At 42.6% G+C, this 27091-nt stretch overlaps 1 protein-coding gene across 3 annotated transcripts in view; it reads left to right on the top strand.

Annotated features, from left to right (window-relative positions):
• The window catches only part of NELL1 (neural EGFL like 1), an 814467-nt gene that overhangs the window by 185623 nt on the left and 601753 nt on the right, over positions 1-27091 (top strand). For all 3 annotated transcript variants that reach the window (XM_055317810.1, XM_055317809.1, XM_055317808.1), the window contains 4 exons: positions 4497-4631; positions 5574-5676; positions 14878-14951; positions 21056-21155. In XM_055317810.1, coding sequence (XP_055173785.1) covers positions 4497-4631; positions 5574-5676; positions 14878-14951; positions 21056-21155 — 412 coding nt within the window. The remainder of the gene's footprint in view (positions 1-4496; positions 4632-5573; positions 5677-14877; positions 14952-21055; positions 21156-27091) is intronic.

Here is a 27091-nt window from a genome sequence, read left to right as displayed (position 1 = left end):
ATGGTGTGTGTTTGTGGGAAGACCACGCAGGTCCACCTTCTATTACATGATCTCCTTAAAGGTTTTCAGATTGTAGAGGCTGCTCAGAATCACACTGCAAACAGAGGATAGGCCAGGTGAATTCTCAGCAAAGAATTCTTAAGGAAGATATTTCCCTCTTGCCCATGCCAAGGTGAACAGGAAAGTCTTCTTTCTGTGCTTTGTGCAAACCTCACTTCCTTTATGTTAACTCTTAAACTGAGGCTATAGGCTTTTGGGGCCACATCTTCATGTAGGAGTTTAAGACATCCCAAGATGGGCAGACCCTATTCCCAACTCCTCTCCCCGCTCCCTGCGCAGCCATCAGGGTGGGGGCTTGGAGGCTCATTAACCTTTTTCCAGTTGCTGTTTCCCCATATGTAAAAGGGCACAATTAATTTTGATTTTATAAAGATCCCATGAGACGAGGCAACTGAGATTTAAAGGTCTTGTTTGGTGTATGACACACAATAGGCTTTCAATAAGCTGTAGTTGTTCATTTTATATTGTAAAACCTAGAAAAAAAATAGGCAGCCATGCGGGGAAGATGGTCACTAAGAAAGCGCACACCTTGCCTAGTGGGTTGGCATCCCAGAGCCTGGCAAAAGCCGTGAGTTGCCGTCAGGTTCCTGGTCCAGAGTTAGGTGGCAACAGGTCTTGGAAAGCGGCAGAAAGCCCTTACACTGTGTCCTGGTGGAAGCCATGGAATCCTACCAGAGAGCCAGCCCAGTGCACAAGCTGGACAGGAGTTGGTAGTCATCATCACATCAGACCTGTGCAGACATCCCATCAGCCCACGGGTCTGCCCAGGAGGGCTTGTTGTTTCTTGACTCTTTTCAGGACAGGGGGTGCTTGAGAATGACCCTTGCTGAATATGGGACATATCATGGGAGCAGCTTGCATGTACCTCCAGGTGACAGGTCAGGGTATATAGGAGCCCTCTTTGAAGAGTCCTGGCATTATGGCAAAATTAACCTTTTTCAAGGTAGAGAAGGTGCAGGAAAACTGTCTTCTGTCACCTTCCCTAAGCTGAGTACAAGAGCCCACCAGTCCCTGGCTTACTCTGAAAGTTCTCTCAGGTAGTTTTGACATTGTGGTAACTACCCCATTGCTGGGCAGGTGTGTTGCGATGGGGTCCGCACCTGTCTTGCTCTTGCCATCTACCTGTGCTGCAATGACCTTCTGCCGTCAAGCTGGGGAAAGAGAGATGCTGGAGGCTGGAAATTTCTTGATTACTTCTGTTCAAATCTCTGACAACCCTATTTATGCAGATCAAGTGGCACTTGGAGTGGCAGTTCAGCTTGTAACATACTTAATTTTAAGACTTTCATCATTTTGAGGAGCTCAATAGTGATTTTTTTTTTTTAGTTAAGCTTCAAGTTTTAACATAATAAAAGATTTTTTTTCTCCTCAATGTAGCAAGTGCCAAGTAAAGGTATTTCAAAGAAAAAGCACAACCCACTGCACGACTAATGTACTCATCCATTTGTTGACCTCTTACTGTGAAAAAGGCCTCTGATGTCTGTCTTTGAATGTATAGAGTTAAGAATAAATGATTCTGTCTGTGGTTGCTTAGATAAATGCATGAACAAAGGTAAGAATGAATAGAAATGTAGGTTTGCTCCTAGATCTATTTTGGATCTGTAGGCATCCTTGTAGAAAATGGCAGGTAGTGTAGAAGTAGCTTTTGAAAATGAATTTGGGTAAATTCAGCATGCTGATACCAATGACAAATTGTAATTCATTTTTCGGGTCAGAGTTGTTTTTCTCCTTTTAGTGTTCTAGTATCAAGCAGGGGAGGGATAAAGGAAGATAAAGTTACATATTAAGTGTTTTTGAAAAATTAGCTTTTTTGCCTTAATATGTCTTTGCTTTTGTGTTTGTCTCATGGACTCTTCTTATTACAGAGATTAGGGCTTTTTCATCGTTGCCAGAAAAGACTAAATATATTAAAAAATAAAACAGAGTTGGGAAGGGAAACATCTGCCCTGAGAATAGCTTCCACTAAAACTGAGTTTTCTTGGTATTGAGTTTTATAGGTGAGCATAGCTCAGTTTCATTGGAAAGTATGGGAAATTGACAATACTGCCTTTAGGCAAATTCCTGGGTTTTCAGGAAACTTGGGCAGTCACAGAATTACCTTTTGGGTCATTTAGTCGTTAAGAACTTTCTCAGAGGGCTACAGGCGCTAGATTGTTCCGGATTTTCAGAGTGAGGCTCATTTCTTCTCACAAATACCCTGTTCTCAGCTGCTCTTAGGAGGGATGCAGGTCTAGTTCAAGTTTTTCAACCCAAGGTCATCCATCAGTCACTACCTTTTGTGGGAACTATAGGCACTAGAGAAATGAAGTAAAGGTAATATGCAATAAGTTACCACTTACTACGTAGTCTTACCGCTATGTGGTTTTACTGACCTGGCCTCCCCAAACTCTAAGGAGTGTGTTTAGTGTGCTCCCTAGAGAATTCCCAAATAACTTAATTATCATAGATTCTAGGAATTGTAATTAAGCTAGATTCATAGGTAATCTGAATTTTTGGAAGATTGTGCGTATGGGAGGGGGTCCTAGTAAGCTACTATTTTAGGCATAGTTAACTCTCCATTTCTTTGGGGCTGATGATGGTGTGTGCGATTTTGTCTAGCATCCCATTTGCCTTTTTCCCTGCCTGTTGGTACCGCCCACAAGACGCAGATGAGGAACTAGTTTTCTTGGGAGATTCTAAAATTTTGTGTGTGTGTGTGTGTGTGTGTGTGTGTTTAAGATTTTATTTATTTATTCATGAGAGAGAGAGAGAGAGGCAGACTCACAGGCAGAGGGAAGCAGGCTCCATGCAGGGAGCCCAGCGTGGGACTTGATCCTGGGTCTCCAGGATCACACCCCGGGCTGAGGGCGGCGCTAAACCCCTGAGCTACCCGGGCTGCCCAAGATTCTAAAATTTTGGAGGAAGAGAATGAAATAAATGTCAAAAGCCAAGTTTGGAATTGCATGGGGATTCCATCTTTAGACAGTAGTGCTCAGCAGTGCTGGTAGGAGTAATGGAGAGGAGCATGTATGGAATGGAACCATAGTTAGCATAGAAAGATGCTGAGAGTCCTCAGCTCGTATTCAACCGTTATATCCAAAATGTTGGCTTGAAGTAGTCTTATTTAGATCAGAGACTGTCTTGATCTCCTTTGTGGGGAAAATACAGAAGACGAGGAGGTTTAAGTATGGCCGAGAAAGAAAAGAGGAACTAGTGGAATTTTTAGGCAGTAGTATGTTTTTCAATCAAGGCAGTCTCTAAAGGAAAGGGAAAAATGGTATTGCTGCTAATGGATTGAGTTACACTTGAGTATGTGCGAGATCATGTCAGAGTTGAATTTTTCGCACCTTATGTTTGAAGGCAACTGCAGTAGGCTGCATGGGAAATGATCTGGAGAGAGGATTGGATTCCTATCGTGATGAGCAATTCATGGTGTTGCATGTGATCAAGAGCAGGTGTGAAGACAAACTAACCTCAAATGTTTGAAGGAAGTAGATGGCTTAGGATGGGTTATGAGGCAAAACTAGGTCAAATAGGAAAAGCAGGGAGAGATTTCATAGCTCACACCGAGGAAAAGGTTTCAAACATCCAGAGCTCACCAAAAAAAGTTTTTAAAGATAATGTCCTCTCCCCGTGAATGTGCAAAGAGAGGCTGATGAGTTACTGGAAAAGGTTACTTGTCATGACATTCAAGCTTTATAACCCTTTTCAAATCAGAGCTTCTAAGGTTCTGTGATTACTGGATAATAGTTGGTTGACCTAGGAAAATGAGAAGTTTCTCTATAAAATCCTGATTTTGCCTAGGGGTTTGGTTGCCTCTCTTCATTTTTGAACACCAAAGCGGATTTCTGGGGCATTGATTCCGGGGTGGACAGGGGGTGGGGATGGGTTCTGAGCTGGGCAGAACTAGATCCTTGTATGCATTTCCATTTTCCTGGCCTCAGCTCCCAGGAATTTTTCATAAGAGAGGAAGCAGTGACTTCCAGCCTGAAAACTGACACACTGGTTAGTGTGTGAACACAGAGCGAATGTGGGAGATAAATATAAGTGCATTGGAGTTGTTGATTAGATCTCCTGTAAACACTGTAATGAGTCCTGGAGACTGCATTCATTATGAGTGCTTCTGTGGGGCTTGAGCTGAAGCACACATGTTTATGTACACCCATGAGGTCCCAACATACAGTTTAATGTCCCATTTGGTGCTCATTAGACCATAGGAGCCAATATGTCTTCAATTTAGAATGATTCCACCTCAGGTTGTGTGTGTGTGTGTGGTTTTTTTTTTTTTTTTTTTTTTTTTTTAAATAAGCGGGCTGAGATGAGTAACTTGCTCTGAGCGTTTTTTTTTTTTCTCCTCCTACTTGGATTATTATTGTTGTTTTTTCTTGTGGGTATTAGCTTTGTTAGGATAATGCAACTGAATGAAAGAAATTACACCTAGTAACTCTTATTTGCAGTTAAATTATGCAGAGACGAGACTTAGTCAGTTGGAAAACTGTCATTGCGAGAAGACCTGTCAAGTGAGTGGACTTCTCTATAGAGATCAAGACTCCTGGGTTGATGGGGATCACTGCCGGAACTGCACTTGCAAAGTAAGCTTCTTCGTTAATAAACATAGTTGTAAGGGGGCATTTTCACTAGTTGCTGTATAATCTGGCCTTGTAATAAACAATGATGGCTCTAAAAAGCCGGTGTGATCTTTCTACTAAGCTCCTGCCTAGCAACCAGGGCAATTGTGAAGGGAACCTGGAAGAGTGCCATTTCATCTCTAAACACTTGGAAATTAAAATCCGCTTCCACGTGACAACACACTCTAAGATGACCTGACACTGTTGCTAACCAACTTACTGTTTGGGATTCGAGGGTTGAGAATATCGAAGGGGGAGGAAGGGACTCCTGTGATTTTTTTCAAGCCACCTAACGGTTAGCTTCGTTCACAACTTTTCACTGCTAGGATAAATCTTAAAAGGGTGTATAATTAGTTTCTAGATGTTTTTATTACAATTTAGGAGGTAGCCATTTCCTGTTTGAGACACTTGCAAGATATACCTCCCCCCGCCGACTTTCAGGATATCCATCATTTGTCTAGTCCCTCTGTTTCAGAGAATTCAAGAGCACCCCCAAAATTAGTATGTGAACTCTGTGCAATTGAAATTACTTGATAAATATCTGGTGACTGTCTTTGGGAAAATACAAAATGGATTGTTAGAGCCTCGATACTGATTGACAGCATCTGCAAAAGATGTTATTTATGTTCTTGTAAAACCAGGCTTCTGTTTTCTTCCTAATCTCGTTAGCCCGCACGGGCAGGTGGAATGAAGCCAGTGATGTCTATCAGAAAAGTAATGGAGGTGACCCAGGTTCGTTTGGCTGGAGAAAATGCTTCATTTGTGGTCCTGGAGTAGAGTGGGAATTCCTCATGCTGCTTCTCTCTCTCCCTGATGAAGTTTCTGGGATGAGATGTGAGCTTTTGCCACAAAGGGAAATTTCAAAGGGCACTTCTGAGATGGCTTTCCCTGTCCTTCCTTCTTCAGGGTGGTGCTGTCGAATGTCGGAGGATGTCCTGTCCCCCTCTCAATTGCTCCCCGGACTCACTCCCCGTGCACATTGCTGGCCAGTGCTGTAAGGTCTGCCGACGTAAGTACTGACTGAGGGTCAGAGTGGTCCTCTGTGCTTTGAGATTTTTTTCCCCTCCTAATGTTCAGGCCCCAACTGATGAGCTTTGAGGATGTGAAGTACCGGAAGTGGATATTAAATATATGACAAGAAGAACTTAAATGTTTTATTTATTTATTTTTTAAAAAGACTTATTTACTTATGATAGACATAGAGAGAGAGAGGCAGAGACACAGGAGGAGGGAGAAGCAGGCTCCATATAGGAAGCCCGACACAGGACTCGATCCTGGGACGCCAGGATCGCACCCTGGGCCAAAGGCAGGCGCCAAACCGCTAAGCTACCCAGGGATCCCCAACTTAAATGTTTTAATCGCTAATGATGTACAGATATTTTACATAGGCTCTTTAAAAAAAATCTCATATCAACTCTAATGACTATTCTTTCCATTCTCGGTAGCAGGAACTGGTGTTCACAGGGATTAAGAGCTGTTGAGGGTCAGACACCTGGTGTAATGGGTTGTATTGATCACGACTCCAAAGCTCCATGTGCTTTGGTCCTGCTCATTCTGAATGATGAAGTTAAGGGCCAGATCCTATGTTTAGGCTTTTTGAGGTCTTGGCCAGATTTCTTGTTACTAAAAGGCCTTTGTTAGGAATTACGAGATGAACTTCAGTTAAGATACTGAAACAACTTCCTTCCAAGTTGACTTGTCCAGGTTGCAGGATTTAAATATTCTTTCTTTGTTTTGCAAGGGCACTACTTCAGATGAAACAGTGAAATGAGCCTGGAGGCCAGCCGTAAGAGTCAAAGCTGTCATTTAGAGTGCTTGGTGCGTGCCAGTTACTATGTAGGTGCCTCCCTTCTATTGGCTTCCTTCCGGCTCACTGAGTCCTTTGGGTGGGGATTATTATCCCTGTTCTGCAGGAAGTGGAGGGAAGTGAACTTACCAAAGTCGCAACCCTGGTAAGTGACCGAGGTGAGATAGGAAACTAGTTGGTGCCTGACTACAAAGCCCATCATCCTCTCAACAAACTATAGGGTCTTCAGTAACAAGAGGCTAGGTTAGAAACATGGCATCATCCAAGGTCCTTTCTCTACCCAAAATATAACATCACTGGGTCTTCAAAACACAATGGTCTAGCTTTTGTTCAAGAACACCCCGTCTCCTAATAGGACAGTGGAGGTGGGGATAGCTGGTCTGGTCACACCAGCCCAGACCTTTTGTGGACTTTTTCAAAAGGGACTTTTGAATATTCTTCCTCCTTAGGGTTGGCACATTTCACCTATTACCCTGGAGGGTGGTACTTTGAATGGATCTAAAAAGAGAAACTTTGTTTTAAGCACTTTTAAAAGTCCTTTCTGGCAATACAGGTAGCTCAGGTGCCAAGATGTTGACGTGATACTTTGATCCCATGATGGAGAGATTGGTAGATATAGAACATTTTTTCCCCCAATCTTGATATTCTGTATAACTGTGAATAGAGGAAGGGGAGGAAAACTACTGGGAATTTGTTTAAAAAGTGAGTTATTTTTAGTCCATGGTCTTGAGTTTTCTGGACAAGCCTGAATACTGTCTCTCAGAAGTTGTTTGGACATTGGAGTAGATGAGTCCTTCAGCTGTTTTGTGTTTTAATCTTTTAATTTTCTAATTATAAAAGCAGTGTGTTTACCTGTGTAACATTTGAATTCAAAGAGGAGTAAAGATGACAGAAAAATCTCTTATACTACTACTTGGAAACCATCACACTTGAAATTTCAGTGGATTTCATTTTTAAAATTCTATTTCATGTGAAGTTGCGATCTTATTTTGCAGATAATTTCTATCCTACTTTATTGACATCTGTATATATAAGGGCTTGAACTCATGACCCTGAGATTGAGTTATAGGCTCTACCAACTGAGCCAGCCAGGCAGGGACCCTTGTTGACTTACTGTTATCACTTGTGTATTCCTGTGCTTTAAAGAACACTCTATAAACTTCTTTAAAAAAACTTATTTAAATTATTAACACATAATAATATTAGTTTCAGAGGTAGAGTTTAGTGATTCATCAGTCCTCGGTAACACCAGTACTCCTTGTGTCATGTCCCCTCCTTAATGTTACTGCCCAGCTGTATTAACTTCATTTTGATGAGCTTCAGGGTGTTATAATTTTTGGCTCTTGCCTGCATTACTTATTTAACCATTCCCCAATTGTTAGATATCTAGCTCTCCCACTTTTCACTTACAAATTACTCAGTAATGTATATTTATAGAAAACACATTTTGTATTTTATATTTTCTTAAGATACAGTTCTCCAGAGTAGGGTCAGTGGGCCAAACACTGCCATTTTCAAGGCCCTTGATATATGTCACATTGTCCCCTCCAAAAAGTGTTGGGGGTAGTCACTTTTCTTTATTCCAACTCATTTGAGAGTTTTGTTTTGGAAAATATTTTAGCAAGTTACATGATTTTACCAGCATGCTCATATACAGCTCACAAAGACATCAGTGTGTGTGTCTTTTTCTTTTCTTTTCTTTTTTTTTTTTTGGTTTGTTTTCTTTGTTTTGTTTTTGCTTTTTTTATTTTTTAAGATTTTATTTATTCATGAGAGACACAGAAAGAGACAGAGACACAGGCAGAGGGAGAAGCAGGCTCCATGCAGGGAGCCCGACGTGGGACTCAATCCCGGGTCTCCAGGATCACACCTTGGGCCGAAGGCAGGCGCTAAACCGCTGAGCCACCCGGGCTGCCCTGTTTTTGCTTTTGTTTGGAATCATAGCAATTTAGCTAGGCAGAACTAATTTTCTCACCAGCTCCGATTGGTGGTTTGGTATATTTGTAGTTTAACAAAATGGTAATAAAAATAAGTGAATGAACACTAGTTAAAAAAAAGGAACCAAAAACAAATGATAATAAAGCAAGTCTGGAAATTATAAAGGTTAAGAACCCTCTAGCTTAGAGGGTTTTCATTTCTTCATAGTTTTTAACAGAAATATGCATTAGGCAGTTACTGAGTGCTGGTGCCTGGAGTCGTGATAAATGAGCCCTCTGAAGCAAAGAGGTGATTTACAGTGTCTAGAATTCTCCGTGCAGTCACATTAGGCATGTGGAGAAGGCACTTTATCAGGACACAGAGGATGGCTTGTGGGACAGTGTTGGGGCGGTTGGCAGGATATCGGCAGTAGGCCTGGGGTGCTCCCTGGAAGAAGTGGAGCCAAGCTAACCATTTCTAGGCTTCTGGAAGATGACTGTGGTGAGTCAAACAGTAGAGTTGGAGCAGAGGAGAAGGACGAATAATAAAGCATAATTCCAACACTAGTAGATAGAATTTCTAGAAGTCCCAAGTACCTTCATATCATAAAAAGGAGGGAGATTTACTTTGGTTGCCCCTTCCAGATAGTTTCCTAAGCTACTGTTTGGGTGGAGCAGTTTCTGGAAACTCTGAGAAAAGGTATTGATCTGGCTCAGGCCAAAGGATCTGATACATAGGAGCAAAAGGTTTTGTTGGCTGACTTACCATGTTTTCATGTACTTGTCATGGCCTCAGGAGCTGCAGCATTTAGAGATGGGGGTGTCTGTTTGGAAATAGGAAAGAATTTGGTTTAAATGTTCATGTCTTAGTCCATTGATTGGAAAAAGTGCTTTGTCCTTCTGTTCTGATCAAAAGACTCAGACATTGATGCTGTCTCCAAGAGCAAGGTAGCTTTCAGAAGGCAGGTTTCATACCGTGGTACTATGATGTTCTTCTTTCTTCTTCCGAAGCATCAGGAATAACTCAAGAGAGCCTTCTATAGATTCATCAGTTGTGGACATGATGGTCCAGGAAGCGGTGTAGGAGTTTACTCCTAAAGGCCCCACCCTGACCTACTAAATCAGAATCTCTGAACAGTGGCACCCCATAGGCTAGTATTTCAGTAGACAGACTTGAGAACTATCATGGGGGTGGTGGGGGTAGGGAGAGGATGATGGAGAGGGAATCTGCAGTTATGCAAAATAACAATTGCAAAGGAAAAGCTGGTAAAAAGAAAAGTCTTTTTGGTAACAGGGTTTCAGTAGGCGAGAAGTAGAAATCTGCAAAGGTGGGTTGCGGATGAGTGAGGACAATGGTCTTCCTTTGAGCTCATGCAGTCATTCTTATTCTCTCAACACTGTCCTTCCCTCTGGGTACAACAATGTGCATGTGTGGTTCGTTTGTTCTATGGCAGACACTGCGTTGAGCCCTTCCAGTGACCCAAAGTCAGTCCCCACTAGTATCATTTTACAGGTGAGGAATTGAAGCACAGAGGAGTAACTTATCCAAGGTCTCCAGCCTTGGTAGAGCCAAAATAAAACCCAGGTGGTCTCTGGCTCCAGAGCTGATGCTCCTAACCCATGTCCTCTTCCCACTGCTGTCCAGAGAGATGTAGGCACCACCTCATTACAACAGAGTATTGTGTAACAGGCACACTGTGTAAGAAGCAGAGGTAGCAGAGAGAAGGGAGCAATGAACTCCATCAGAAGTGTGTGTGTGTGTGTGTGCGTGTGTGTGTGTGTTAGGAACACTTCACAGGGTAAATAACAGCTGAGTAGGGTGTTATCAAATAAACAGGAGTTTGCCATGTTGACAAGGTAGGTGAGAACACATCTGACACAATAATATGTGCAAAAATCAAGAAAGCAGACATTGCATTGATTTTGGTAGTCAAAAGCAAGTTTTGAGGGGAGGGCTGGGGCATAATCAAAGTGTTTCACAATGTCTGGTGCATTGGGAAAGCCAGAGGTAGGGTGGGTGGGTATGGGATTCAGGGATATTCCACGTAGAAGTAATAAAGCCGACAGACCACCACTGCCTGGGGAGAGGAAAAGGAAGGGATGGATGTGAGTGATGGCCAAAAGGCCTGGCGCACAGTAGGTACTCCTTAACCTTTTTTTTTTTTTTTTTGGGTGAGACAGATGAATGAGGGGCAGAGCGTCTGTAAGGGAGAAGTTGCCAGGTTTTGAACAGGAGCCTGTAGGAGACTCCTAGTGTGATGAACAGAACTAAGACAGGTGGAAGAAATAGTGCAGGGAGCAATACATTCTGTTGGGCATGTGTGAGTTGGAGATACTGCAGGGCCAACCAGCGTGATGTGGGCATCTTGCTCAGAGAGGTGGTATCTGGAGCCAGATCTGTGAATGAACTCATTGAGGCAGGGAGGACTCTTGGGTGTTTAACTGAGCTGCCTGTCTCCTTCAGAGTGTAGTACAGAGTGCTGGTTTTGATATTCTGACCCACTGATTGCCAAGGGATGGCTGGAGTGTGTGTAAGGTACAAATACCTAAATATACACAGAGCAACCTAGTGTCCATATCTGACAGGCGTGCCAGCTCCTACCTGTCAGTTGTCTATATAGTGTGCACCCAGATGGCCAAAGTGTCCATTCATTGCCCTGGAGAAATCAGATCCAAATTTGAAAGGCCTGGATCTGTGGGTGCAAGAAGATGTAGTTGAATAACTATTTCTCTACATCCTCAGTACATTTGTTTCTGACATCACAGAGAAGTCTGCATTGGTGCCAGGTTTCAATTTCATGGTCGTACACTGTGAAATACTCTAGTTTGCATGTCCCCAGTGTGATATGAAGGGCTTCAGGTATCCATTTACATTTCTACTCATACTGAAAGCTGTTGGAATGGAGTCCCAAATGCCCCAGCCAAAGGCACTGGAGCCTGACTCCCCTTATGCTTGAATTTCCTCCGACATCAAAAATAAGCCTTTTGGCTGTAGATCAAGAGGTGGGATAATGAGGATTGATGTTAGGCATATGGAGGGCAGTGTCGGAATAGGAGGGGTACTGTCAGAGAAATGGGGGTGAACATGAGAAAGCAGGGGGTGTTTGGGTGACTTCCAGTGGTGATCCTGAAAGCTGTCCTCAGAGAATTTCATTGATAGTTGATATTGTAATCACCTACACACCCTGCACCGGTGCAAATGGCTGAGCCATGCGGCATGACGTTGATATCATTCATAGTCCCCAAAGCACCCTGCTATGTGAGGACATAAAGTTCAGTGGACATTTCATTTTAATACAGGACTGGTAATTTTGAGGCATGTTACTCTGTGTGTGGCATGAATGTAAACAGTAAGACATCACTATCTCCAGACAGGCTCATCCTAAAACTCCTACTAGAGGAGAGGAATCAGGCAAATGTCTTAAAACAGGGTAGCAAGTGTGCTCCTAGCATTTTGTGGGGGGCAAGGGACAAAATGAGGAAGAAAGTCTATTTCTTTGCTTCCCAGCTTGGGCCAAGAAGCAGATGGCAGATTTGACACCAGCGCATTTAGCAGAACTGTCACTCTGGAACAAGCCATCTTGCCAAGTTGGCAGCAGCTGTGTTTGGGAGTGTGGGAGTTTATTGGACAGGAATTCCAGGCCCTTGGAGGATGTGTGGTCTCACCATGTGCGTATATAGGAGAATCTACATCATCATTAGGACCAATGAGTCATGGTCCACTGATTGATCATGAAAATTGAGGCATACACAATGGTCATGGATAACTTTTTAAAGGAAGGGAAGAGGGTTTGATCTAGAAAAATTTCTTTTTTCTGTTGTTCTGAAACTCTTGATACGTGCTTTAATGTTTTAAATCATATTAAATAGCAGAACTCAAACTCTTATTTGAGAATCAGAACTTTTGACTGGTTTCACTACCAACGATAGGCACATTAATTCTAAAATTACTAATTGTTATTAACAAAAAGTCCAGAGAGACACTGAGCTTGGGACTGGAGATGAAATGATGAAATAAACCTGTTTTCTGCCCTCATGGAGATTATAGTTAGCAGCAGAGATGTATAGTGAATTAGGCAACTGAGAGAAAATGTGAGGTGTTAGAGCTAGATCCAGAGTACCACAGAAGCACAAAGTGAGGGCCATTCACCAGTTTGGAAGTCAAGAATAGCTTCTTGCTGGAAGTCAGGCTTACGTTGAAATTGATGGGTATAGAGGATAGGGGGAAGGGGAAGGGAGGGATGAGGCTGCCTATTTCTGGAGAAGATGATAATGTGTGCAAATCCCAAATGTAAAGGAGAAAGTGTGGCCAGGGTATATGTGAAGGTTGAATGTTTGGGGTGGTGGTGGGGGAATAAATGCAGAGGAACTGATAAGCTGTGAAACATAAAAGAGAAGGAAGAGCTACCTGAATGGCTTTATTGAATTAAGGAATTTGGAGTATGTTCTGAGGGCATTAGCAACCCATGATGATTTTAAAGCATGGCCTCATATTATAACAAAATATGTCTGACCATTGTATGGGGAAGGACTCAGTAAGATTGAGACCAGAACATGGGAGACATAGGACACGGTTCTGGGGTACTAAAGATGGGGCTGGGAATGAAGATAGTTGCAGGTGTAGGGACTAGACAAAAATAGGTTGACTTGAGAAACTTAAGGAGGAAGCATTGTTGGGATTTGGATTATGATTGGATGTTGGATTGAGTAAGAGGGACAGGTTAAAAGGACCCCAGGTGGTAGAGTATGGGTGCTAGGTGTATAGTGGTGCTAGAATGGAACATGGAAGGAGGTACTAGAATGGAACAGATTCCAGTTAGGTGTGGGTTGTTGCAGGTCAGGTTCCAACAGGAAACAGACTCTGAAATGGAGATGTGCTTTGTCCTTTATGAGGAAGGATCTATCAGGATCAGTTCTGGGGTAGAGTGAGATCCTGAAGGAAGCAGAATTGGGCAGATGAAGAGTTGAACTGTAATACAGTTACTATAAAACCTTCAGTCATCCCTCAAGTTTTGGAGCTGGAATGACCTTTCACAGTGATTCCTACTTGAGGCCAGGGGCCAGGACTTTGTCCTACCTTTACCAACCACTCATTGTGTGTGGGCTACCCTAGAAAGAGCATTTGACTTTGGATGAGGTGGTTCTTTTCAACCAAGGGGAAGTCCTAGACCACTGTTCAGCTCAGCTATTGATCACCAGTTGCCCCAGCAGCTGCAGGAATGAGTCCTTAAGCCGTTGACGGTGATCTGAGTAGCACACCACAGCAGCCACTATGGGATCATGATAAATGTACCAAATCTCTGGGCTTTCCTCTTCCTGTGGCTAACAAGAGGGTATTGGACAAGTTGATTGCTAAGGTCTATATATACTTGAACGTTCCATGAGAGTTGGAAGATTGTAGGACTAGGAGACTACCAAATTAACCTGTTTTTAACCAATATGGAAATGGAGACTCTGAGAGCTGAGGTGGTTTTTGTAAGACATGTAGTGGGTGATAGAGATGCCTTAGAGTGCATGTCTTCAATTGAGGGCTTCCTGAATGCTACAGAAGAAGGATCCTCATCTGTGCAGGAGAGGGAGTGAGCAGACCTTTGTCTCCCTGTTGATGTGGCTGGAGAACTGAGTGGAGGCACATTAGGATCAGATCACACTAACATATATCCTGCACTTGTTCAAAAGTGGGTCAGCAAGTTGAGTTGAGGACTGAGTCTCAGTGGAACCTAAATTGAATTGTGGGAGCTCCATTTATCCTTTTACCTTTCCTACAAGGCCTATCTACTTTGTGCCTCTCTATTAGCCTATGAAGCTCACCTTTCAAAAGACAGTCTCTCCAGTGCATTGATAAATGTCTTACTGTTTTGGCTTGTATTTCTCAAAGGTTTTTGAACTTACTAGGAACATCGAGTGTATGGGCATGCATCTCCCATGAACACAGAAAAATAAAGGTGTCCTTTTGCATTGTGAGGTTCTGATGAGTGGAATATATAAGTCCTTTTTTACCAACTCGTTCATTTTATGGCTGGACTGTAAGCATCAAAGGTTCTGCTATTGTACTCCATGGAGATGACCACTGCTGCTTCCTCATTTTAACTTCTGACCACATCAATTCACTTTCTAGTTCCTTTAGCAGCTGTGACGTTGAAATAGCTGTACATCCTTAGTGTGAGGGACTCATGGCGAACATAATGGAAGATGACCATTTGATGGGGACCCAACAATTGTCCTCACAATTGTCTTAGCTATTTCCATGTCTTAAATATTCCTATTTTTTTTTAAAGTAGGCTCCACACCCAATGTTGGGCTTGAACTGATGACCCAGAGAAGAGTCGCGTACTCCACCAACTGATCCAGCCGGGTGCCCCACAAGGAGATTCCTGTTGCTTAGAATCAGAGAATCTGTATTCTGTGGGATTCACTTCAGTGGGTGGCCCTCTGAGGCCAGTTAGTTGCAGAGCATGACTGACCTATTTTTCTGTTTTTGTTACAGCAAAATGTATCTATGGAGGCAGAGTCCTTGCAGAAGGCCAGAGGATTTTAACTAAGAGCTGCCGGGAATGCAGAGTAAGTCTCAATCTTATGATCCCCAACCCTTGGGAATTAACAGATAGATTCATGGGGTCTGATAGGGATCTCGAGTGGAGTGTGTTGGCCTGAGTGGGTCCCTGGGGGGACGGACTCTCTGTGGTGGGCTGCTGTCCAGGACTGGAAGGGCCCACCCATTGCCATTGTGCTGCCAGCTTGTGGATCAAGTAGCCTAGGGGAAAGCCACTAAAGGATGTGAGAAGGTGAAGGGAGCCAGCAGTCACTAGGAGCCAGGGAGGTTGGCAGGTGGCCCAGGAAAGGATTTTGACTTGATTTTGGGGAAATCAGTTTGTGATGCCGGCTCTGGATGGTGCCATCTCTAGTCCCAAGGGTCTAATATTGTGAGAAAATGCCTATCTCCTGCCTGCCCTCACCCATCTTTTTCTTGGAATAAGATATGTAGAAGCATAGATCTTCAGTAGTCATTCAGCCAACATACCTTGATCAACTGCTATATGCTCACATGTCCTAGATTTTGGATATGTAGCAGTGAACACAACAGAGTCCCTGCTTTTATAGAACTTGTGATCTAGTGGGGGAGACAGATAATAAAATAAATGCATATACAATATAATGCTAAATCCTATGAAAAATACAAAGCAGGCTGAAGAGATACAGAAGTTTTGGGGAGGTATGGGTGGTCTGGGAAGGGGAAATATTTGAACAAAGCGTGGGAGCTAGCCATGCACGTGTTACTTGGGGAAGGTGCTGTCCTAGGAATGGAAGAGTGGGAGATGGGGAATGAGGGAGCACCCATACAAGGTGGCCTATTACAGGGCAGCCCCAGTCCTACAAGGAAGTCCAGCTGGTTTTGTGGGGTATTCTCAGAGAGCTGATAGGAGCCTCTGCCTCAGAATAGTCCATTTTGTAAGTGGTTGTAACCAAATGATTGCTTTTGCTTTTCATCACATCCCTGAGGAAAAGAAAGGAATCTATTTTAGAGATTGGGAAAAATGAAGCTTTTAGAGACCTGGAGAAGCTTGAATCCAGTTCTTTATTGGGGCTGTGGTGGGTGGTAGGTGGAGGAAAGGCTCTCACCTGTTTTCTACTTCTCAGTGGCTGGAGTTTACCCCTAGGGGTTAACTCCTCTGAACTTTCCTATTGTATTTCCCTCCCCCCCCATTCTTGGGTGCCCCTGGGAATGCCAGAGATTCTATTGCTCTAGACAGTCTGGTGGGTATGGAGGTATGGTGGTCTTTGTGCATGAGTGGATGCTGTGGGAGGAGCTCCTTAGTCTATGGCAGGGGCCGGGGTGGTGTAGCAGGAAGAGCTCTGTGATCTCTGTCAGCAAGGCAGGCTACCAGACCTGGGCATGGGAGAGCTGGCAGGGTAGTCTCCAACCTGGGAGCAGCACATTACCACATTGGACGTTGGGTAGATTAAATGGGATAAAGCATGTGAAGAACCTGGTAGTGTGCTTGGCACAAAGTAAGTTCTCAGTAACACGAGCTCTTCTAAGTCTACATGACCATGCATGTCCTCTCTGAAAATATGATTAGATGTCCTTTTCTCTGTAAGTTGTTTCACTTCTAGGGGAGGGGAAATGATTTGGATGCTAAGACCTTTCTTCTTCCACCTCAGGGGCAGCTGGGATGCTTAGAGGCAGTCTTGCCCACTGTGCTGATGATCCTAGTGGATCCTAGTCTTGCATGTTGCCACTTACAAGTAGCAATGCCCTTTGTTTTCAGTAGAAGCAGTGGGTGGTTCTAACAAGGGTCCCAATTATGACTCCATCTGTTGTCAAACGGTCAAGGCAGAGAATACTGGAGTCCTCTGGGAGATACGGGCATGGATTGAGGTGCCAGCTTATAGGAATAGTCCTTACCACACTGTTAATGGTACATTGTAGACACTCTTCTGCATGCTGTACTTCATCCTTTACTGCTTTTGTTTGGTTGTATTTTTACAAAAGGTTAGAAAAGTTGGGGCAGACATTCTCCTAGCACACGTGGTATGTGTATGCATGTATGTGTGTGCAAGTGAATAATTGCATCTTTTAAAAAGTCATTCGTTTCTACAGTTATTTACTTTGTATATGGAGCAGGGTCCTTGACAGTAGTTACCAATTCTTGAGCATTTAGTATTTTCTAGATACTATTTGAAACGTTTCAAACTTATTACTTCCTGTAAAACTCATAATTACCCTATCAGCTGGGTGCTGTGATCATTCCCATTTTGCAGATGAGAAAATCGAGGCATAGAAGATCCAGGTACCTAGTAAGTGAGCTAGCTGGGATCTGAACCTGTGTGGTCTGGCTTGACAGGCTCGTCTCTTAGCCTCTGTCCTGCCACTCCTGATGGTGTTAGACTTATTTGGAAATAATTCTCATTTCAAAATTTTAGAAGGGGAGACTCCGAAGCATTGAACGATCATTTTCAGTTCAATGAGAATACCAGGTTGGTCAGGCTACGGCTCATTGAGTCTTTTGATAAAGGGGTAGTATTTTAACAGGCCATGGAAGACCCTTGGGATACGTTTAATGGATGCTGTCGGCAGGGGACAGGAGGTGATGGGCATAAGATGCCAGGACCTTGAGTCTCTGGGCCACCTTTCTCAAGATTTAAGTCCTAATGCCCAGTGGCACCTATTGTATGCAAGGAGTTAAGTTCTCTCCTAGGCATCTACACTGGTACTATCCACGTACCATATTTGAGAGAACTGGTCAAATAATGAAATAATTCTTGGTCTTCTATGATTCAAATGCAGATTCCCCAGTTGACAAGATGCTGCCTACAGATGCTTTCATTTCCACTTTCCTAGGATCATTTTAAAGCTTCAGCAACACCAATGAGACAGGAACAAACTCCTGTTTCAAATATTTTCACCCAGTGTTTTCAGAAGTTAACATATTATTATTTTAAACAAAGTTGAAATAAACTCTTGTAGGAGTCCTGCTCAATTTTGTTCAATTACTGCTACCCTGTAACGTTTCTTTAGCAACAATTTTTTGACTTAATGATGTGAGCTTTTATGTCATTAGAAATTCAGGTTGAAGCACGGTGATTAGTAAAGAACTTGAAAGTGTATATATTTGACCAATGACCCAGAGGTTGTCACTCTAAATGAGAAAGAATGGGAGAATTGTATTTTTCCACCAACACAGAGTTTTAGGGGTCATAAAATAACATACTGTAATCAGGAGGATTTAAAAATGTTAATTATCAGATACTTCTTACCAGAAATAGTTTTGAAAATAAAGTTAAAAAAGGTTTTGTGCTTAATTATGTGGCTGGACTAAGTGGAAGTAGTGGCACTTATGCTACTATAATCACAGTTCATATTATTTTCAAAATCATGCAAAGGGGTTTGTCTCTATTGAAACATTTGGAATTACGATCTTGCTCATTAAATATGTTAAAGGTTGATTAGGATTGTCTGATTTAATCAGCAGTCAAGGCAAGCCCTTTTCATAAAAAAAATTTTTGTGAGTGATTTAAAAAATTCTTCATAGCATTTTATGTTATTTTTAAAAAGATTTTATTTATTTAATCATGAGATTGAGAGAGAGGGGCAGAGACATAGGCAGAGGGAGAAGCAGGCTCCATGGAGGGAGCCCGATGTGGGGCTCGATCCCGGCACTCCAGGATCACGCCTTGGGCTGAGGGCAGGCGCTAAACCGCTGAGCCACCCAGGGATCCCCTTCATAGCATTTTAAATATTCTTTTTAACAAAAGCAAATACATACTCCAGATGAAAAAAAACATTTGAATATAGAGGAGAAACTACAAGGAAGAAAAAAAAAGAAAGCACTCCAGAATCTCACCATCCAGAGATAATATTTAACAATTTTATTTTTGACAGCAAGAATGAAATTGATCTTACTGTCTTAGTTTGGATTCTCCTAAAAGCAGATCCTGAACTAAGATTTTCAATATAAGTGATCAGTTAAAATAGTGTTCTAAGGAGCAATCAGTAAGGGTGTGGAGAATGCAGGATGAGGAAAGGCAAGGAACTGGGCAAGGGTGGGATTTTTGGCTGAAGGGCCTCAAGTACTCTGGTTCTAGGAGGAGTGTTGGAGTATAAATTACACCCCCAGCGATTGGGTCCCCTTGAGATGAAGAGCCTCCTAGGCTGTCAGTCCCTGGCTTTGGGCTATGACGGTGGGGATGTAGTACTTGTGGGTGGCTCTCTGTATGACAGAGTGGCTCCAGTGCCCCAGGAGTACCCTCTGAGGATGGTGAAGATGAGCCATTAGCAGCAAAGTGTTCAGAAGCTAGGAGATGGGCACACTAACCTGTATGCCTAGTTAGAACTAACTACTAGTTTGCCTAGTTCTAAGTAGCCTAGTTTGAACTAGAACTCCTAAAAGGGACCCGACAGTGTCTGTCACTCTTATTTATTCCAGGAGGCAGTAGATAATAAATACATTGGTTGTTGACAGATAAATTAAGTAGAAACTTTAATGACGAGTAAGCATTTTGTTTTCCTGTGTATTAAGGCTTATGCTGCAGATGGTCCAGTTGTAAATGTCTGTTGGTTTGTAATGATTTCTGTTGCAGAAACTAAGGTATAGCTGGGACGCACAGTGGCTCGGGACCAGTGCCATGTCTTGAGGCTGGGTGCCCCACCACGGGGCCTGGATTGAAGGATGAGAATGGGCATAGCTGTGAGGGAGACTGAGCACGCAGAGCAGGCTGCATTCTCACAGCGTAGGGCCAGTGTTAAGGTGAGAGAAAAGCAAGAGATCTGGATAACTTGGGTGAAATCAAGAAACCAAGAGCAAGGCGGAGGAAAAGAAGATGTTACAAGGAACATTAGAGGCAGGACTGTCGGGCTGAAGATAATAAGAAAGGAAAGGAAGCTATGGTGTGAATTATCCAAATGATGAGTAGTTAGAAATTAAATTGGTATGTTCATAATCGTTTATGTTCATAATTTGGAATGGATGTGCCTGATGAAGTGGGAGTTCCTGCCCCATGGTCCATGGGAATGATAGTGTCTCAGAGATGGAAAACTCTCTATTTCCCCCTGTCCCTCCTGGCTGTCCAGCTCCATCCTATTCCCCCATCTGTGTTGAGAAGTACCTTTACACCTTAAAGGAGACTCCTTTTCTCAAGCTTGATTCTTAGTTGACTTTAAACAGCTGCTTAGGAATAGGAGAGAAAAACTTAGTATTTTAGATAAAATACTCTCAAACCCCTTTTCATAGTAATTAATGGACTAATTTTTAGAAATCAGAGTAAAACTAAATACAGAGGCTAGTGATATCACCGAAGAAGACCTTTGGTGAGTGAGGTCCTAAAGATTCACCTGTTGAATGTTTAAAATTCTATTGTAAGTGATTTTATTTACATCTAGGGGAAAATGTGGTGCTCCTCTAACCCTCGTTCAGTTCATTTGTACCTGGATACCTTGACTTTTACCTGTTTTGTCTGCCAGGAAAGTCTCTCCTTCCTTACTCCATTATTCAAATGTGGCGTCATCTTTGTAATTTCTCCCTACCTGGGCAGCACTATTCTCCTGTGACACATTATTATACCTTAATTATAGAACATTTTTTAGGACTTGGCATACCATATTATGCTTTTTAGTTAAGAGATTTTTTTTTTTTTTGTCTTCCTGCACTCCAGCTAGGAACTCAGCAAGGGCAAGGAAAAAGTCTTACTTATCTTTGGGTTCGTGGTGCACATAGTAGATCCAGAAAGGCTAAAGCTGGCTCATGAAAGCTCATGAGCCCTCATTGCACATAACTTCCCCACTCTTGGGCCAGTAATACCATGTTGGTAATTCAAAATCGGTCATCCTTGGAGTATTCATACCACAGAAATCAGCAAACCCTACAAATTAGGGCTCCCCGTCCAACAGCCACCTGTTAACCTTAACAGCACACCACTGTTAGTGACCTTATTTTACATTGAAGCTACACAAAGATTGTTGAAGTTAAGGCTGTCGAGACCTAGAAGGGGACACTTTTCTCTGCAAATTTGCGACTTTGTCATTATTGTGGAATTCCTGCGAGTACAGTTAATTATTGAAGCTTGTTATCACTGCAGGCTGTTAACAGTGAGCATTCTATGTTTGGATCCTCAACTAAAAGGATTTTTTTATTTGTTTGTTTGTTTCCCGATGATTTGGCTTCCAGGGTGGAGTTTTGGTAAAAATTACAGATGCATGCCCTCCTTTGAACTGCTCGGAAAAGGATCACATTCTCCCGGAGAATCAGTGCTGCAGTGTCTGTAGAGGTAAGGGCGCTTGGTGGTGGGGCTGTGCGTGGGATGAGGGTGGGACGCAGGAGGATTTCATGAATGGTGTGAAGGTGGGAACCTCGGTTCCAACTCTGCTCTGCTACGTCGAAACTTCACATCCTAGTTACCTTTCTCAACCACAGTCGTGTCAGGTGTAAACTGAGGGGAATGATAGTCAACTTTACAGGCCTGGCGGGAGGGTTAGATGGGATGATGCGTATCTAGTGTCATGCCTAGTGTGTGATAAATGAGGTGACAGTTCCTATAAGAAGAATGATAGTTCTTGTAATAATGGTTATTATAACCATCATCGTGATTAGGTTTTTCTCGGGAGTGGCATTGTTAAGCGTACTGTGTGGTCCTTTGCGGGGCCAATTCCTGTATCTGACAGAGACAGTGAATCTTTATTCAGAAAATTATATGCAACTTTTTCACTTCATGCAAGGGAAAAACCGTTCAGCTAAGTAACACCTACCTGCTAATTTATTCTCCGGCAAAAATTGTTTTGCTGCCCTTTTGGACTTTGCTTCTTGCCCAAATTTTATTGTCTTCAAACCCTGGATTAGATAACCTTTTACTCTCGGAAAGGGCTCAGTCTGGGAGAATCATGTGGATTAGGAGAACCTAAAACGGATTCAAAAATCTTAGAGAACAAATCCAGTTAAACTCAGCTCTTTTATTTTTTATTAATTTTTTTTAAAACTCAGCTCTTTTAAATGGAAGCTATACCCACAACGCATCTTTCTCTACTTTCTCAAATACTTACAGAGTTGAATCCTTTCTGACTCCCCCCTAAAGCTTCTAGAACATAGGGGTTTACTCAGGTTACTCCATATTTCACTTTTACTCAGTCGGTTCCCTAGCCCAAGGGTTGGCAAATACAGGGCCGCACAATATTTTTGGCCTTGTGGGCCACCAGGTTTCTGTTGCAATGACTCAATTCAGCTGCTTTGCAAAAGTAACTGAGACTATAGGTAGATAAATGGCTGTGGTTGTTAGAATACAATCTTATTTACGAGAACAGGTTGCAGCCCATAATTTGTGGACTCCTTCCTGTAGCATCTTCTTATATATAGAAATGTTACATGTTTTCTCATGGAATATTCATCTTATGTGGAAGTTTCTGTGCTTGGTCATGAGGAAGCTACATTTTGGCGACATTCCTAGGAAAATTTAGTATGCGGATAGCCAAGAATGGCTAACCGTGCCATCAGAATATCTTCCCTGGTTCATCTGCCTGTTGGCTATAAGCATATCTGCAGCTGAGATGCTATACAAGCACCTAAAGATTGACTGGAATTTTCAGAGGGATTCATTTATTAGTAACTAATGAGGTTGTAACGTAGGTCTTATAATTTAATGCAAAATCCATCACTTGCTATTTGTTGAGGTGCCAAGTGAGACTCGGTTTATGTAAATCCTTCCTGATTTATGGTTTCATTAGAGCAAAATCATTGATTATCCCACAGAAACTCCAGAGGAATTTCATTGCTGTGACCCAATTGACAATAGACCTGGTGCCACTACTTCTGCTAATACTTCTCCAGAATGAATGCCTGCACTTCTTGACCAGTGAAGACACTGAGAGATGCGACCTTTCAGTGAAAAATTAGATTCATTCAGGGACCCATTGCTGCAACTTAGCTTTTAGCAAACCTGACCCGCCTTTGAGGCAGGAGTAGACTTCCTAGATTAGATTATAGATCATTGATGATTTTCTTCTTTCTCCTGCTTCCTACTTAAGTAGGAAATGGAGATGACCAGCTGTTGGGAGGGGCTGCTGGTAGTTCTTCTGGAGGTGTCTGTATCAGAGAGGGTTATTTATTCTCTTTGACAACTCTAGATTTGGACAGGAACAAGAGAATGTCTTCAGAAAAGATATGAGGAGGAAGGAGGGCCTTATCCTGGGGGAATGGGTTGAATTAAACCGTTTGGATATGTGGATTCTTTTAGGGTTCTCAAATTTACTCCCAACTCAGGGTTCAGACGCTGGAATGGAGAAAGCATTATTTTAGACACAGGCCCTTTTCAGCAACATTTACTGTTGTTACCATCCCTTCTGTTGACCCAAAGTAGAGCAGAGCCCAGAACATCCGGCCCCCCCTTGTCCACATGCTGGAGCTTGCTCTGCACAGCAGACAATCAGAAACGGAAAGACGCACTGTTACTCTGTGCAGTGGGTTTAGTTTCTTTATTCTGAAAACGCAAAATTTATGTGACAGTTGACAAAAAGGCGACTCAGGTGAACTGCAAGGTGCATTGTCTCAAACTATGCTCTCCATGAATTTTATTCCAGATCTCTCAATTCCAGCTATTTCCCAAGAGCATCTTTAGAAGAAACATAATATTCCTTCGTCATATTGTGGGAAGTATTTTTCCCCTTGGACCTCTAGTTGTCTTTTACCTTTTCCTCGGTGTTTATGTTTTGTGCATCTTGCAAGAAGAGGAGGAGCTGGTTAATTTCTGTTCCGATAAAACTTGGAAAGCCCAGTGGGCCTGTTTGAAGGCATATTGTTTAGCTCTCCACCACACCCCCCCCCCTTTAAAACAGAAAGTAATGAAAGGGTGACAAATACTCAATTTCTATGTAAAATAATTTTTACCCTGCATATGGAGAAGCTGTACCACTTGCTTTGTGGATTGAGATTGTGTGCCGACTGGCAGGCAGTAAGTGAGCAGAGAGACCGGCCTCTGCTAACCTGAGATGTGCATTTCTGGAATGAGCACAGAGGTGTGATTTCAGTTGTGTGGCTCCTGCCACCCTGCTGTTATTGATTACAGAAACTGAAGTGGCCATAGCCTTTCTCAATACCTGTGTGAAGGGTCTTCAATTAGCATATTTATCATATTTCTCTATCTTACTGTAAATGTCAGGTCATTAGCCTGAGGGAAGTCACCCCATGAGAGCATATCCTTCCTTAGGAGTCTGAATCACAGCCTTCCTCAGGCCTGCCTAGGAAATGCAAGTTTTCTGGGGTTTGTTTTCCATCAGGATCCGATGAGCCGCCCTACTGGAGGAGGTTTAGACTGGGGATTTGAGAAAATCCCCAGTGCTTTTCGTTTTCTGCCTTGATTGGCTGGTTATATGATATACATAAAATGATCTAACTTTAAAAAAAAATTTGTTTTAATGATTACATTTTATGGATCCTTTAAATGTAGGAGATAAGATAGATGAAGATACGTTTTGACCACGTGGAATAATTTTGTCACTGTCATGTCTGTGACTTTGAAGGAAGTGATTTTTAGTACCAACTATTTTGTTGGATCTCCATATTTCATATACGAAATAATGTTGAACCCATTGACTTGATTCTGAAACTAATTTTTATTGAGTGATGCCCATTTTCTTATATGGCTATACAGTTTGCCACTGGGCACTCCCCACCCTGCCCCGACTAATCAAGGAGAGAGATTAAGATTTTCATGGACTTTTTCCACTTCCTGAGAATTAAATCTAAGACCATAGAGTTAAGAATAAGACTCTGACAGACTTATGGTGTTCACTGTATCAAGACAACTGATACCCAGACTAGAGGCTTGGGTACCTTGCCTCTTTAAATCTCAGGTTATGCCAAATGCTGTAACTAATTCCTCTGCCCTTTAAAGAAAAATGAAGGTAATCAGCTGAAATGGTGGTTAAATCCACAGGGCAATTGGAGCAGCCAAGATGTCCCTAAAGAAGGGAGTACAGGACTTAGGGAAGACACATGCCAAAAGAACCGGTGATGGACATTGGCAGGAGGAGGCCATCCTGCAATTGCTGGGGCCCAAGGTATCTATCACTACCAGTAACACCCAGAACAGTCCTAATCACCACCACAGGTTTTCTCTCCTATTTCAGGACAGTTTGTGCGAACAGCATGAAAATTCCTTTACCTTCATCATCATTTAAGGCAATGGCTGTAGCAGAAACCCGACCACTTAAAGTGTGAGGCCATGAGGTGGAAGAGGGGGAGTGGCCCCCGGAGTGACAACTATGCTCCTGCTTGGGAAGAAGTAATATAAGTGTGAATGTAGCCCCAGAAGAAAAAGATTGCTCATGAATTATTAGTGGTCTCCGTTAAAGGGAGGCAAAAAGCCAACAGTCTTGTCCGTACATCCTCCAAATTGCTCCAGGAAAACACACCAATCATTTGGACCATTCTAGAATTCTTAACACACTCCTCAGCGTTTTAGTCTCATAATTGACTCTAATTGTACCTTCAATGTCGCCAATGACTTTGGAGGGTTTTCACTGCATGTTTAAGACTTTTGGTGTTGGGAAAAAAGTTCTTGCCAACATCTGTTCCCAGTGTGTTTATCTGTAATTTTAATTCATGCTCACTTCCCTTGTCATCTGGTCCAGACTGAAATGAGTTGAGATTATTTGTACTATTTAAGATTTTATGACCTTCAATTAGATCCTCCCAAGGCTCTTGGCATCCTATGATTTCTTTTCCCCTAGTCGATCTTCATCATGCTAGTCTCCACCAGAATTTGTAATTGAAATGGTTTTAGAGTATTTTCAGAGTTTTTGAGATTAAAAGAGGCCCAGGAAAGTGGCACTTAATGAGTATATTATCTAGTGCCTAAGTAGAGGAACTGGCAATTAGCAGCTGGGGCAGGTCCTGTGCACACTGAGAAATGGAATCCCATCAACATCCCTGCAGCCATGGACTGAAGTGGACTGGAAAGACAGGGCTCTGTGCTCAACTGTTGAAGCTGGGAGCAGAGAAGGGCATTTGAAGATGAGTAGTCTCTGGGGGTTCATGATGTTGGTGGCTTTGCAAGTGCTGTAGTATATTAGGGCCTATGGAACCTCTGGAAGGAGGTGCATGGTCCCAGAGAGAAGGTCGGAAACAGGTCAGATGGCCTTGGACAGGGAGACCCTTAACTGCTGACTGTTGTAGAAGAACTGGATTGCTTTCTAGGATAGAATCTTAGAGTCCAGAGCTCAGTCTCTACCAGGTTCATCCTATTTGCCTAACTCTCCTCGACAAGGAGGTAAAGGATTGTCCTCACCCCCAAAGGCCCAGACATCTATGGCCTGTGTGTTGGTTGTGGAGTACATGTGGGTTTTCTGTTTTCATAAAGGATCTTTGGGCTATCTCCCTCCCAGGCAGTCCGTGGGTGGAGTTATCTTCATACCAATGAGGCACATGGAATATACTATACTTAGTATACTGTAGTTCCTGTATAACTTCTAAGGTTAGGCAAGCAGAAGTGATATGAAAGGTATTGGCTTTCTAGGATTTGAGCTAGGAGTGCATTTTTTGATTGTCCAGGCACATCATTTCAGAAGCAACTTTCTGACCCACAGGACAACACATTAGGGGTAGGAGATTGAGGATGAGAAATTTGGAGGAATCTCTGTGGAATCAAACTTGAACTGCTTAGAGAAATAAAATCTTGACCAAGGGTAGTGGCCTACTCCTTATTGAGGTCACAGCAGTGAACCATAAAGATGCCTGTCCATTATTGGCTGTAGAATGGATTTTGCTATTAGAAAGGGTGCAGTGTAGGGGGGCCTCATTATCATATGTAGGGTTATTATATGCGGATGAGGCCAGTGGCTTTAAGGACAGCAAGTTGTTAGTGTTAAGGTCTTTCACTAACAACAGAACTTTAGATACCGGGGAGTCCAAATTTTAGACTGGTTGCAACTAAAAAAGTGATCTCAGCATTTCTGTTGCTTCATTAATTCCCTTGAACATAATATGGACCCATGCTGCTTCATGCATTTGGGACTCCTTCCCTTGGTCCAGTCAGCCTCATTCAGGCTTCACATCACTTCCGATCTTGGATTAGGACCTTTCTCTATGAAACATTCTTGAAGCACCTTGTTCCCCTCCATCACAATAAATATTTCCTTATAACCCAATACTGCATATCAGTCATTTCTGCTCAAGTGTGAGATGGCTTTTTTTTTTTTTTTTTTGTTCTGTGCCTAT

Source organism: Nyctereutes procyonoides, unplaced genomic scaffold (genome assembly GCF_905146905.1).
Source record: "Nyctereutes procyonoides isolate TBG_1078 unplaced genomic scaffold, NYPRO_anot_genome, whole genome shotgun sequence".
Lineage (NCBI taxonomy): Eukaryota > Metazoa > Chordata > Mammalia > Carnivora > Canidae > Nyctereutes > Nyctereutes procyonoides.
The sequence above is the reverse complement of the archived record's forward strand: the minus strand, read 5'-3'. Positions and strand labels throughout refer to the sequence as shown.